This window comes from Hypanus sabinus, chromosome 8 (assembly GCF_030144855.1).
Source record: "Hypanus sabinus isolate sHypSab1 chromosome 8, sHypSab1.hap1, whole genome shotgun sequence".
NCBI lineage: Eukaryota > Metazoa > Chordata > Chondrichthyes > Myliobatiformes > Dasyatidae > Hypanus > Hypanus sabinus.
In genome coordinates this window covers 155,627,667-155,640,973 of record NC_082713.1, presented here as the reverse complement: position 1 = coordinate 155,640,973, position 13,307 = coordinate 155,627,667, and the positions used below count along the sequence as shown (strand labels likewise).

Here is a 13,307-nt window from a genome sequence, read left to right as displayed (position 1 = left end):
GAAAACCTACAGCACAATACAGGCCCTTCAGCCCACAAAGTTGCGCCAAACATGTCCCTACCTTAGAAATTACTGGGTTTCAATCCTCATGCCTACTTTTCTCCATTGTAGCACTGGCTGTTCTCTCCTTCACTGTCTTGGCAATGTAAAGCTAACTTGTTTTTTTTTTGTTTCAAAGTTTGGATGAAAGACTTTCAGCCCACTTCATCAATTCTGTTTTCCATTCTACAGATCCTGCCTAATCTACTGCGTATTTCCCACAGCTTCTGTTATTATGACATGAAATACTAACAGTGTTTCACACTGTCTAGGGGTTGTCTATTTTGAGATTTGAATATTTCTTGCTTTTTCTGATGTATTTTTCATTTCAAAGTTTTATGTTATTATCATACAGTACTTGGTTATTTAAAATCTATTGATTATAGCTGTTTAAAGCAATTTAGAAAAAAGAAGCAAGTGAGGGTGGTTGGGCTGAAGATACTACCCCAATAAGCTGCAACAATAGTGTTGTGGAGCTTCCAGTATCTGAGTCAAATATGGATTCCTGGTGGCATTCTGTGTATCTATCAGGTAGTAGAATGTTAGCAAAGCAAATGTATCTGTAATCCAGATTTGCTAGCAGTTAACAACAACAAACTTTACACTTCAAACATAGCTGTCTGTGGAAGATGTATTTATAAACTTACCTTGTCCACAGGCAGTGCAGTGTGAACAGGAGCGTTGTGTAGTTATCTTACTAAGCCACGATGCTGATCCTAATCTGGTGGACATTAATGGATATACTGCTCTGCATCTTGCTGTCCTGATCCCCAACATCTCTTTGGCGATGCATTTGCTGGAGTATGGGGCACACATAGATGCTCAAGATAAGGTACTTGCATTAATTCTTCGTAGTTAAGTTTTCACAGTCTGAAAATTGTGTAATTAACACTCTTTTCTGAGTCATATTTGCAGAGCATGTTTTATAGCAGATTAGAATGTTTACCAATGTAAATGTGCATGTACTTTGTCCCAAAAGAACCCAACCACTTATGGTATTGAGATTCAAATCAAAGTAAGTTCAGAGTGGTGATATATATCTTGTAACATTTAGGAACAGGCTAAATGGGCTGTTATTACAGGAGATTAGATTTTACCTAGAATGTTTTTGATCATGATGTATTATATTGATTATCAATTATCACTTCACTAAATGAAAGTCACATTTGAAATGGATGATAAACTTTCAAAAAAGAATAACCATAATTGATTTCCATTAATATTAATTTTGCAGTTAACATTTGTTGTGCCTTAAGTCCCAGTTTATTTTGGATAAGTAGCTACAATAATTTAGTGAATAAACTTTTTAATACCAATCCTGCTTTAAATGATAAATGGCAAATTAGGGAAGTTTCACTAAGCAATAATTTATCTTTCTAAATTACTTTTAGACAGTTGCATGCTCAGTTTCAATTCTTTTATCCTCTCTATTCAAATTCAGAAACCTCATAGCTTCCTTTTATTTTGTAACAGCTTTAATAATATTACAGCAACTGGAGCTTTCCTCTTGCACCTTCTGCAAACTAAAGATCTGGATTTTAGATTCTGTTCCTTGATTATGATTTCATTCTGCTAAAGCAGTAATTCCAGGATTAACCTACTTCTTTCTTACTTTAACACCGTCATTAGATGCTGTTAAGCCACTATCCAAGTTAATTCGCCCATTGTGTACCAGTATGTGAACACGATACATTGAAATGGTGGACATTCAGATAATAATGAATCCAACTTATCTGAAAATGTAAAACTCAATGAGAAAGCCAACTTGGAAGAAGATACAAATATTCATTAAAGGGAAAAAGAGGGATTATGCAAATGGTTCAGAGTGTGAGGTTATACGTTTGAACCAGAAGAACAGAATCTTTATTTATAATGGAGATAAACAACTTTATATATAGTAGGATCTTCTGTGGTGGTTTAGAAAATGCAGCAAAAAGTCTGCAAGTTATTTATTTATTCAAATAACATTGCTGCCAAAGCTGGCATTTGTTGTCTTTAATTGTCCCTAAAATGAGATGAGAGTTCAAATCAATCACATTACTGTGTTTGAAGTCACACGTAGGCCAGATTGAACTTGTTTCTCTTTTATAACTATCTCATAATTTCATAGTTGAGTCACAGAGAGTAGCTTTAATCGCATAACTTTAAATTCAATTAATTGATATTAAATTTAACTGTTACCATGTTGTGATTTGAACTCCTGTCTCTGGTCATTTGCCCAGAACAGTGGCCTGCAAGTCAAATGACTTAAGTGATACAACAAGCATTTAGGAAGAGAGGTGATATCCTGGCAGGATGGGTATTCGGAATGAAAAGTGAAGAAGCTGAAGCACAAAATTTCTCACATGTTTTGATAAGACACATTTGACTGTTTTGGAGCCAGCAAAATATTAATGTTTTTGATTTATTCTTCTACTTGGAGTGTTCAAAAGTTTATCTTTTTTTCCTTTCTGATATACACAACTATGAATAGTGATCACATTGACCCATATGAGATCATTAGACATGATCGGTTAAAATTTTGAAGGGCTGTTAAATTTCAAGGATGCAATTTGATGATCCCCAAACTTCTCTGTAGCTCCACTTTAAAGAACATTGAACTTTGTGGGATTATCAATTGATTCCAGTAACATGAAAATGATGTTACATATTTGTATACTGTACAATTGCAACTTATTTTGTGATAATTAGGTGACTAATGGATTGTTTGTTTCCAAAAGAGTGGATATACTCCTTTGCTGTTAGCAGCTACTAGGAGCCACCAAAAAATGGCAAAATGTCTTCTTAAAAAGGGTGCTGATGTGAATGCAAAGGACAAAACTGGGAGGTACGTTTACACACTTCAAATCTTGTATTATCAGATTAAGAAATTTAGGGTGTGTGATTTTTTTTTTTTTTGTTTATTATTGCATTCTTGAAATAGTACCAAATGAGCTCTGGTTATTGCTAACAGGAGAAAATCTGCAGATGCTGGAGATCCAAAGCAACACACACAAAATGCTGGAGGAACTCAACAAATTAGGCAGCAACTATGGAAAAGAGTAAGCAGTTGACATTTCAGGTTGAGGCCTTTCTTCAGTACTGAGAGGGAAGGGGGAAGATGTCAGAATGGTAAGCTGGGGGGAGGGGAAAGAGGCTAGCTGGAAGGTGATATGTGAAGCCAAGTGTGGGAAAGGTCAAGGGCTGAAGAAAAAAGAATTTGATAGGAAAAGAGAGTGGACAATAAGAGAGGGGAAAGGACTCAGGAAGAAGTTACAGGCAGAACAGAAGAAGGAAATGGTCAGAGTGGGGAAATTTTGTTCACCAGAAGGAGAAATTGATATTCACACCATCAGCTTGGAGAGTACCCAGACAGAATATAAGGTGACGTAGCTGTTGTAATGCTATCCTTTCTGGTTATCAAGAACAGAAATCTGCATACAGAAAAGGTTGATTGAAATCACTGGCATGCACTTAAATTCAATCTAATTGCTCTACTGTATTGGTCTTGATTTTAAGGTGTGTAATACTATTCATTGAGAATAACTAGAAATCACCCATTGATCAAGTTGAATCTGGTTTGTTCAGCCAAGTTATCCTTGCTGTTTAATTTCAAGATGTGCATTTTAATACCAATACCAAAGAGTGGTTAATTTTTCTGAAAATGCAGTCTTTAATATTGGAAGTACAATCACAAGTTGTAGATATTCAAAATTCAAAGTAAGTTTTATTGTCAAGGTAGCTATATGTCACCATACACAACCGTAAGATTCCTTTTCCTGTGAGCATACTCAGCAAATCTATAGAATAGTAACTATAACAGGATCAGTGAAAGATCAACCAGAGTGCAGAAGAAAAAAAAATGTGCAAATGCAAATATAAATAAATAGCAATAAATAATGAGAACATGAAATAATGGGATAAAGAGTCCTTAAAGTGAGTTCATTGGTTATGGGAACATGTCAATGGTTGGGCTAGTGAATATAATATTCCCTTTGCTTAAGAGCCTGATGGTTGAGTAGCAGTAATTGTTCTTGAACCTGTTGGTACAAATCCTGGGGCTCTCGTACCTTCTAACTGATGGATGGCAGCAGCGAGAAAAGAGCATGGCCTGGGTGGTGAGGACCTCTGATGATGGATGCTGCTTTCCTACGACAGCATTTCATGTAGATGTGCTCACTGGTAGGGAGGGTTTTACCCATGATGTACTAGGCCAAATTCACTACCTTTTTGTAGGATTTTCTTTTCAATGGCATTGGTGTTTCCATACCAGGCTGTGATGCAGCCAAACAATATACTCTCCACTACACAGTTATAGAAATTAGTCAGAGTTGTAGATGTCGTGCCAATCTTCCCAGTGTCCTAAGGGAGTAGAGGAACTGCCGTGCCTTCTTCATAATTGCACTTACGTGCTGAACCCAGGGGAGCTCCTCTGAAAAGGTAACACTAAGGAATTTAAAGTTGCTGACCTTCTCCACCTCTCATGTGTCTCTCTCTCCCTCCCCTCCCCCCTCCCAGTGCATACTGGCTCGTGGACCACTGTTTTACTTCTCCTGACGTATACAATCAGTTCCTTGGACTTGTTGACATTAAGTGAAAGGTTGTTGTTATGTCACCACTCAACCAAATTTTCAATCTCTTTAATGTATACTGATTCATCGCCACCTTTGTGGAATCATCAGCAGACTTGAATATGTTATTGGAGCTGTGCTTAGCCCACACAGTCACAGGTGTAAAACAAGTAGAGCAGGGGGCTAAGCTCACAGTCCTGTGGTGTGTGCATCTGCATTGATGGAGATTATGGAGATTCCAGCTTCATCAGCTACTTCTACAATAACTAGCTAAATTTCACTTAGCTAAAAGCCTTGAACTTCATACATTTATGCCTTCAATTGCTTACTAAAGGAGGATATCAATAAATTGCACTTTTTTTTAAAGTTGGGGCTTATTGAGGCCTATCAGAACATTGTTATGTTTGCTCTTTGGGTCACCTTGCCTGGAATGTCTCAATATGATACTAGAATACAAACGATGTACCATAAATTCCAGTGTATAAGCTGAGAATTTGGCCCTAAATTTTGGTCCTAAAATTAGGGGGTTGGCTTACACAGAGGGTGCCAACTTTAGAAAAACGAATACATGGAAGACAGGTCATATTCATTGGCTGTTTTTGAGTTAAGTTGGCTCCACTGTCGACGCGTGAATTCTTTGGTTTGGTTTAAACTCACATCTAGTGTCTGGAGCATCAAACCACCGGGGATGATTGCAATGTCTGTATTTTCAGCTTTCAATGCTGCTTTTGTCTCACCTGACAAGTGCACTTTGAACATGTCCCAGACAAGTAGCGACTTTTCCTTCCTCACACCTTCAGGAGGTCGACGCCGCACCTCTTTAACCCAGTTAAAGCAACCCGCTTTGCCCATCCAGCTGTTCTTAAACGTAAACAACACCCCTGAGCAATCTTTGTTTTTTGTCTCAACACAAGATCACGTCTATTCATAAATCGGGTGCACCAACTTCGTGAAACTTTGGAATTTTTGCTGACCTCACAGTGTTTTTCGTCCCATTTCAACACTTGAACTGGAATCATTTCTCTGGTAACAATTTATCCAGACGATCGCTGGTGATTCACCCACTCTAAAACTTCTTCTTCCAGTTCTGGCCACTGGCATGTTTTCCTGGGGTTTGCACATTTTGTCTTTGGCATTTCCCTCAGCATGTCCTCTGCTTTTCTCCACTCTCTCACTCTGTCATTTACACTAAACTTCTAAGCAGCTGCAGAATTATTTGTTCCTTTCGCAAAATCAACAACCTTCAGCTTGAAGCCAGCATCGTATCGCATTTGTTTTAATCTTTTGTACGTGGTGGTCGTAAACTCAATACTGAGTACGCGTACTGATCCCACCACCTTGTGTTATGTTTTAACGAGATTACGATGGGCGCTAAATGGTTTCATGGGGGTTACATTTCAGAGGAATCTTTTCCATTGGAAACCTAATCCAAAATTTCTCTCCCTGATTTATATATTAAGAATTCACCTATAGCTGTCTACAATGTGTAGGCCTGTTTTCTTAGCAGATACTGGTTCACAAAAGTTCCAGGTTCTGGATCCGGCAAAGCTGAGTACCGGCACGTGAGATCTTGTGATCTTTTCTGGTTAAATCAAAAACCTCTACAAAAGGGGTCGGCTTATACAAAGATAACATGAAAAAGTCACTTTTTTAACCTTGAAAATGGGGGTCGGCTTATACTCTGGAATATACGGTATCCAAAGAAAGTAGATGCATTTATACTGAGCATTCTGCAGTTTGGCTGCTTATTCAAGTTCACTGTACAAAATTCTAATTTAATGCCTTTAGTGAGTGCTATTTGCTGTCCAATTAGATTTATACCATTCATACATTCATACCATTAGAATTCATACCCTATTATCAAGTGCAACAAACAGATGAGTTGTTTTCTTCCTTGCTTACTCAAGTCAAATACAGCCTTTATGTTAGAGGACGGAGCCTATTGATCAGTATGAGTGTGTGTGTATATTTTTATATATATATATATATAGGCAAAGTGTACCTTAAGTTCATTGTGATGGTTGGCAAGGGATTAGAATGCACAAGCTTATGAAATAAATTATCTTTCTAAATTGTGGATTATGTTTTAAGGACTTTATTCATTTAAGTTTTTATAGATTCTGTGAACAAAATTGGTGAGTCAGCTGCATATAGTAACCACAGAACAAATGAATATTTTACTTAATAGTTTGTAACCCAAGTTTATAATAGGGCAATAATTTTTGATCTTTATTATGTTTCCTCTAGAACTACCCTAATGATCGCTGCAAGCAGTGGACAAATTACCTTAATTAAGCTGCTTCTACATTATGGTACAGACGCTTCTTTAAAAGATGATAATGGATGGACAGCTGATGATTATGCACTTATGAATGGACAACACGCGTAAGGATTTTGGTCTTTCTGTTTTAATGCCTTCACGTTGGAGAAGTAGCCAGTAGGGTTGAGGATTGAGAATGAGGAGGTAATTTGTCATGGGACCAATGTGGTACTCCCAGATCCTGCCACAGTTTGAGCAGGAGGGACAGGGTGAGCTGTCTGGTGTTTCATGCAGAATACACTAGGTTTCTGTGTAGCCCTAATCAATGGATTTAGCATTCTTATTATCAGCCTGGGGTGGAGAGAGGGAGAGAGTTTCAGATATTTTCTTCCAGATCTGGCCTGCTATTTGATGTCACTCAAGTGCAATGAGAGCTTCAATTCTGAGACTTGGCCTAGAAGAGCTTTTGTAGTATTTTTGCTTTGGAGGCATCTTTTCAGTTCTTCAATAGTTCCATTTAATATCAGAGAATGTATACTATATACAACCTGAAATTCTTGTTCTTTGCAGACATCCACAAAAACTGAATAGTGCCCCAAAGAATGAGTGACAGTAAAAATGTTAGAACCCCAAAACCCCCTACTCCCCCCATGCACAAGTAGCAGCAAAGCATCGACCCTCCCCTCCCCCACTTACTTCAGCGGGAAAGCATCTGCACCCTACACCACCAAGCAAGCATTAGCAAAGCTTCCAAGTAGTACCATGATCAGCAGTACAACAAAAACTCTAATCATTAACCCAATAATTTGACATACTGCAGTCTCTCTCATTGTCTTTCTTTCTCTCTCGTGCGCGCGCGCATGCACACACACACACACACACACACACACACACACACACACACACACACACACACACACACACACACACACACACACTTACACACATGCCACCCTTTCACAACAAGAGGGAAGGCCAACAGAAACAAACAACTCACTGACTTATGGTGTTATACTCTGTCGCATCGCTTTTTTTCCAAGTTCTCTGACTCAAGAATCGGCAACAGCTCATCCCTGACTAATGAGAGGGAGAGAGATCCACATTCAGGGTTCCCAACAGCTGATCTGCTGTTCACGACATTCTGTTTTCCCCTGCAACACTTCAGTTGGTGGCACCAGCTTACATTTGCCTCATCCCCGGGGCCACAAAGCCTTGGAACACCGAAGGCACGCTTGTCTTCTAGGCTGTGCCCTTGGGATATTGAAAAATAGCCATTTGGTGAGCTCTGGGAGCAGGTTCCCTTGCTACAAAAACAGAAGTTTGCGTGTGACTCCAGGTCAGGGTTTTCAACAGAACACCATCCACCATGAAAGGGAGAATGAGAGACATTAAAAGTAGGAATTAAGCTGTTTCTGCAGATGAGCATGCTGTCAAGTGCCATTTTAGCTCCACCCCATTCCACATACTTTGAGGTGTCTGCTGACAGTCTGTGTTGCAGACATAAATTGAAAGGCTCAGATCACTGCTGGGTTTGTAATCTTATTCTTTCAGCATTCTTTTCAGCTAAAAACTTTGGTGCCTCATTAAGCCCATGGTGAATTTCATAATCAGTACCTGCCTTCAAAAAGTGACGGCTTCCAAGATACATGTAGTATGTCAGATTTTCCAGGAGCTCATTGTGAACTTTTGTTGTGATATAGCATTGGGGTTACACCAGGGGCAGGCTTATGCAGTACTTTTATTTTTCAGAAGTTATATGTGATGCCCTTTGTTTTATATGCTTAAGAATTTGTGCATGTGCAAACAATATCTCCTGCAGTTAAATAACTCCAGTTGGAGTGGCTTTGCATAGGTAGCACATGCAAAGGTTAAATAATTTTTCTTCAGATGAGCTCTCCTTTATCGTGAGATCTATTTGAACATTATAGCAAGAAATATTACAACTATTCTCCTTGTGCCATTGCTAATATTTTGAACATTACCATATTCAAGTATCATCTTTTATAGTGAAATAACTGGATCACTAAATCAAATGTTCATTCTTGTTGTTTTTGGTAAACACTGTGATAAATCTGCTAGTCGATACAGTGGAGGAGGAGGACGAACGGGTGTCCGTAAAAATGCCATTTGTCAAGATTTAATTCTTAACATCTGAAATAATACAGAAGATTAAGGAATAAGGAAAATACAGTGCTCTGTAATGAGTTGTTATCCATTTATTGTAATGCAGCAATGGGGCAAGAAATAGTATGATATACATAAAGTGTATTGTATGCAGTAACTTAAAATTACACTCTGCTCTTTAGTAATGCAGCAATTATATGTTTCTATGGTGCTGTAATACTTTTATGCCTCAGGAGGGCAATCTTCAACAGCAGTTATTGATGGTGAAGGTACTATGCATGCAGTAGAACCATTCTGTGTCATTTTTCAAAAGTCTGACTGCCTAAAACTAAGCTGCCTTTTCTTGAGAAAATTATAAATGGCATACAGTTTCATCAGTTCATGGCCAAAATAACTGGAATTCTTCTCATAAGATACCTATGTTCGAATGCTGTTCATAGATTTCAGTTCAGCTTTCAACACAATCATTCCTCAGCCCCTGATTGGAAAGCTGAACCTGCTGGGCCTGAACACCTCCCTCTGCAACTGGATACTAGACTTCCTGACTGGGAGACGTCAGGCAGTCCAGATTGGGAACAGCATCTCCAACACCACCACACTGAGCACGGGGGCCCCCAGGGCTGTGTGCTCAGTCCACTGCTGTTCACTCTGCTGACCCACGACTGTGCTGCAACACACAGCTCAAATTACATCATCAAGTTTGCTGATGACATGACCATGATGGGTCTCATCTGCAAGAATGACAAGTCAGCATACAGAGAAGAGGTGCAGCGGCTAACAGACTGATGCAGAGCCAACAAACTGTACCTGAATGTGAACAAAACAAAAGAGATGGTTGTTGACTTCAGGAGAGCACAGAGCGACCACTCTCTGCTGAACATCGACGGCTCCTCGAGAAATAGTTAAGAGCACTAAATTTCTTGGTGTTCACCTGGCAGAGAATCTCACCTGGTCTCTCAACACCAGCTTCATAGCCAAGGAAGCCCAGAAGCATCTCTACTTTCTGTGAAGGCTAAGAAAAGTCCATCTGCCAACCCCCATCCTCACCACATTCTACAGAGGATGTATCGAGAGTATCCTGAGCAGCTGCATTACTGCCTGGTTTGGAAATTGCACCGTCTCGGATTGTAAGACCCTGCAGCGGATAGTGAGGTCAAATGAAGGGATCATCGGGGTCTCTCTTCCCGCCATTACAGACATTTACACGACACGCTGCATCTGCAAAGCTAACAGCATTGTGAAGGACCCCACGCAATCCCTCATACAAACTCTTCTCCCTGCTGCCATCTGGCAAAAGGTACCAAAGCATTCGGGCTCTCACGACCAGACTATGTAACAGTTTCTTCCCCCAAGCCATTAGACTCCTCAATTCATTTTTACTGTGTGCTGTACCAGCAGTTAGACAATAGACAATAGGTGCAGAAGTAGACCATTCGGCCCCTCGAGTCTGCACCGCCATTCTGAGATCATGGCTGATCATTCACTATCAATAACCAGTCCCTGCCTTGTCCCCATATCCCTTGATTCCCCTATCCATCAGATATCTATCTAGCTCCTTCCTGAAAACATCCAGAGAATTGGCCTCCACCGTCTTCCGAGGCAGTGCATTCCACACCTCCACAACTCTCTGGGAGAAGAAGTTCTTCCTCAACTCTGTTTTAAATAACTGACCTCTTATTCTCAATCCATGCCCTCTGGTACTGGACTCTCCCAACATCTGGAACATATTTCCTGCCTCAATCCTATCAAATCCTTTAATTATCTTAAACGTTTCAATCAGATCCCCTCTCAATCTCCTCAATTCCAGTGTGTACAAGCCCAATCTCTCCAATCTCTCTGCATAAGACAGCCCTGCCATCCCAGGAATCAACCTAGTGGATCTACGTTGCACTTCCTCAATTGCCAGAATGTCCTTCCTTAAACCTGGAGACCAAAACTGTACACAATATTCCCGGTGTGGTCTCACCAGGGCCCTGTACAAATGCAAAAGGACATCCTTGCTCTTGTACTCAATTCCCCTTGTAATAAAGGCCAACATTCCATTTGCACTCTTCACTGCCTGTTGCACTTGCTCATTCACCTTCATTGACTGATGAACTAGGACTCCTAGGTCTCTTTGCATTTCTCCCTTACCTAACTCTACACCGTTCAGACAATACTCTGCCCTCTTGTTCCTGCTTCCAAAGTGGATAACTTCACATTTATTCACATTGAATGACATCTGCCAAGTATCTGCCCACTCACCCAGCCTATCCAAGTCTCCCTGTATTCTCCTAACATCCTCTTCGCATGTCACACTGCCACCCAGTTTAGTACCGTAAGCAAACTTGCTGATATAGTTTTCAATGCCCTCATCTAAATCGTTGACATAAATCGTAAAGAGCTGTGGTCCCAATACAGAGCCCTGTGGTACCCCACTAGTCCGAGAAACACCCATTCACTGCTACCCTTTGCTTTCTATCTGCTATTTGCTATTTGTGCTATTTCTATTTGCTAACTATCCAGTTATGGTTGAAATGACAATAAAAAATGACTTGACTTGATAAAGTTTGAATGTTTGCAGATTTCTTGCAATATTTCCTCAGAATTATGATCTGTTATAGTAGCTTGATCAGAATTATTCGATCTTCATTTAAAACTGAAGTAACGTTGATATCACCATTAGTATTTATACATCCTCGAATCAGATTCAATCATTGAACAGGAATTGGCCATTTGACCAGTCAAGGCTACTGCTGCACTGTTCAATAAAATCAGGGTTTATCTGGCCTTTTCCTCATAATCTTTAATTCCCCTGCTATGCAAAAATCATACCTGGGTCTTAAATATAGCGTCTATTGCTTCTCCTGGAAGAGAATTCCACAGATTCATTAATCGCTGGGAAAAGCAATTTCTCCATATCTCCATTCTAAATCTATTCCCAAAAATTTTGAGGCTATACCCCTATTTCTAGTCTCACCAGTGGAGAAAACTTTTCTGCCTCTCTCATACTTATCTCTTTCATAATTTTACATGATTCTGTAAGATCCCCTCTCATTCTTGTGAATTCCAGCAAACACAGTCCCTTATCTCTAGAATCAATCTACTAGTGAACCTTCTCTGCAACGCTTCCAAGTAAGGAGACTGGAACATTATGCAGTGCAGCAGGTGCAGTGTCACCAGTACCCTGTACAGTTGCAGCATAATCTCCCTGTTCTTAAATTCAATCCCTTTAGCAATGGCCAGCATTCCATTTGTCTTTTTAATAACCTGTTGCACCTGCAAACCAACATTTTCTGATTTATGTACAAGAACTCTGAAGATTGCTTGCTGCAGTCTTTCACTATTTACATAATAGCCTGATCTTCTATTTTTGCTTCCAAACTGAATGATCTCACATTTACTGTTATACTCCATCCACCAGACTGCCCACTCACTTTGATGTCAAGGTCATTCAAATTCTCAGTTGATGATGGCTAGGTTTTCCTGTGGTTGAATCAATATTACATCTTGCAGAAGCTCATACTCGACGTCATGGAGCAGCTTATTGGCTGGTAGTTGGTGATAGCACTATAAATGTCATCATTCAACATTTTGCTGATGATTGAGTGTGCACTGATTTGTTGTGGTAGGACATCCCCAAGTAATTTGTTACTGTATTGTTAGATGACAATGTTGTAACCATCATGGACCAATTTAGCCAAAGACCTCAGTTAGTTCTGAAGCATAAATTTTGCATAGGTGTTAGCGCAACGCTGTTACACTCGGTGAATTCTGTGGATTTTTCCCAGTGCTCTCGTTTCCTCCCAGTCTAAAGCTGTATTGGAAAGGTTAATTGATCATTCGTATTTGCCCCATGATTAGGTTAAGGTTAATCGGGGTGTGGGGTTGTTGGGGTGGCGTTGCTGGAAAGGCCGGAAAGGCCTATTCCATGTTGTATTGCTGAAAGAATGAATGAACAAAAAAAAAGCATTTTCTACTCCACAGTTGGAAGGAGTCCATACATTTTTCTTGTATTCATTTTGTTTAACTGTTTCTTGAAGTGAATTAAGTTGACTGGCTGGATCTGGTTTAGTGAGCTCAGGAGAGAAAGTTAAGAGGATCATTTGTTACATTTGGCTGAAGGTACCGTAAATTCCGGACTATAAGCCGCTACTTTTTTCCCACGCTTTGAACACTGCGGCCTATACTACGGTGCGGTTAATGAATGTTTTTTTTCATGCCGCCAAAAACATTTTGCCTCATAACAGTAGACCAATAAAATTAATGAGTAGTTCACAGACGTCCAATGAAATTGTACGTTAAATCAAGTGCACTTTCACAATTAAATTATTGTAAATCAGTCATTTGTACTC

At 39.7% G+C, this 13,307-nt stretch overlaps 1 protein-coding gene across 2 annotated transcripts in view; it reads left to right on the top strand.

Annotated features, from left to right (window-relative positions):
- The window catches only part of si:ch211-272n13.3 (ankyrin repeat domain-containing protein 26), a 128,271-nt gene that overhangs the window by 8,730 nt on the left and 106,234 nt on the right, over positions 1-13,307 (top strand). For both annotated transcript variants that reach the window (XM_059978311.1, XM_059978312.1), the window contains exons 3-5: positions 698-871; positions 2,760-2,866; positions 6,837-6,974. In XM_059978311.1, coding sequence (XP_059834294.1) covers positions 698-871; positions 2,760-2,866; positions 6,837-6,974 — 419 coding nt within the window. The remainder of the gene's footprint in view (positions 1-697; positions 872-2,759; positions 2,867-6,836; positions 6,975-13,307) is intronic.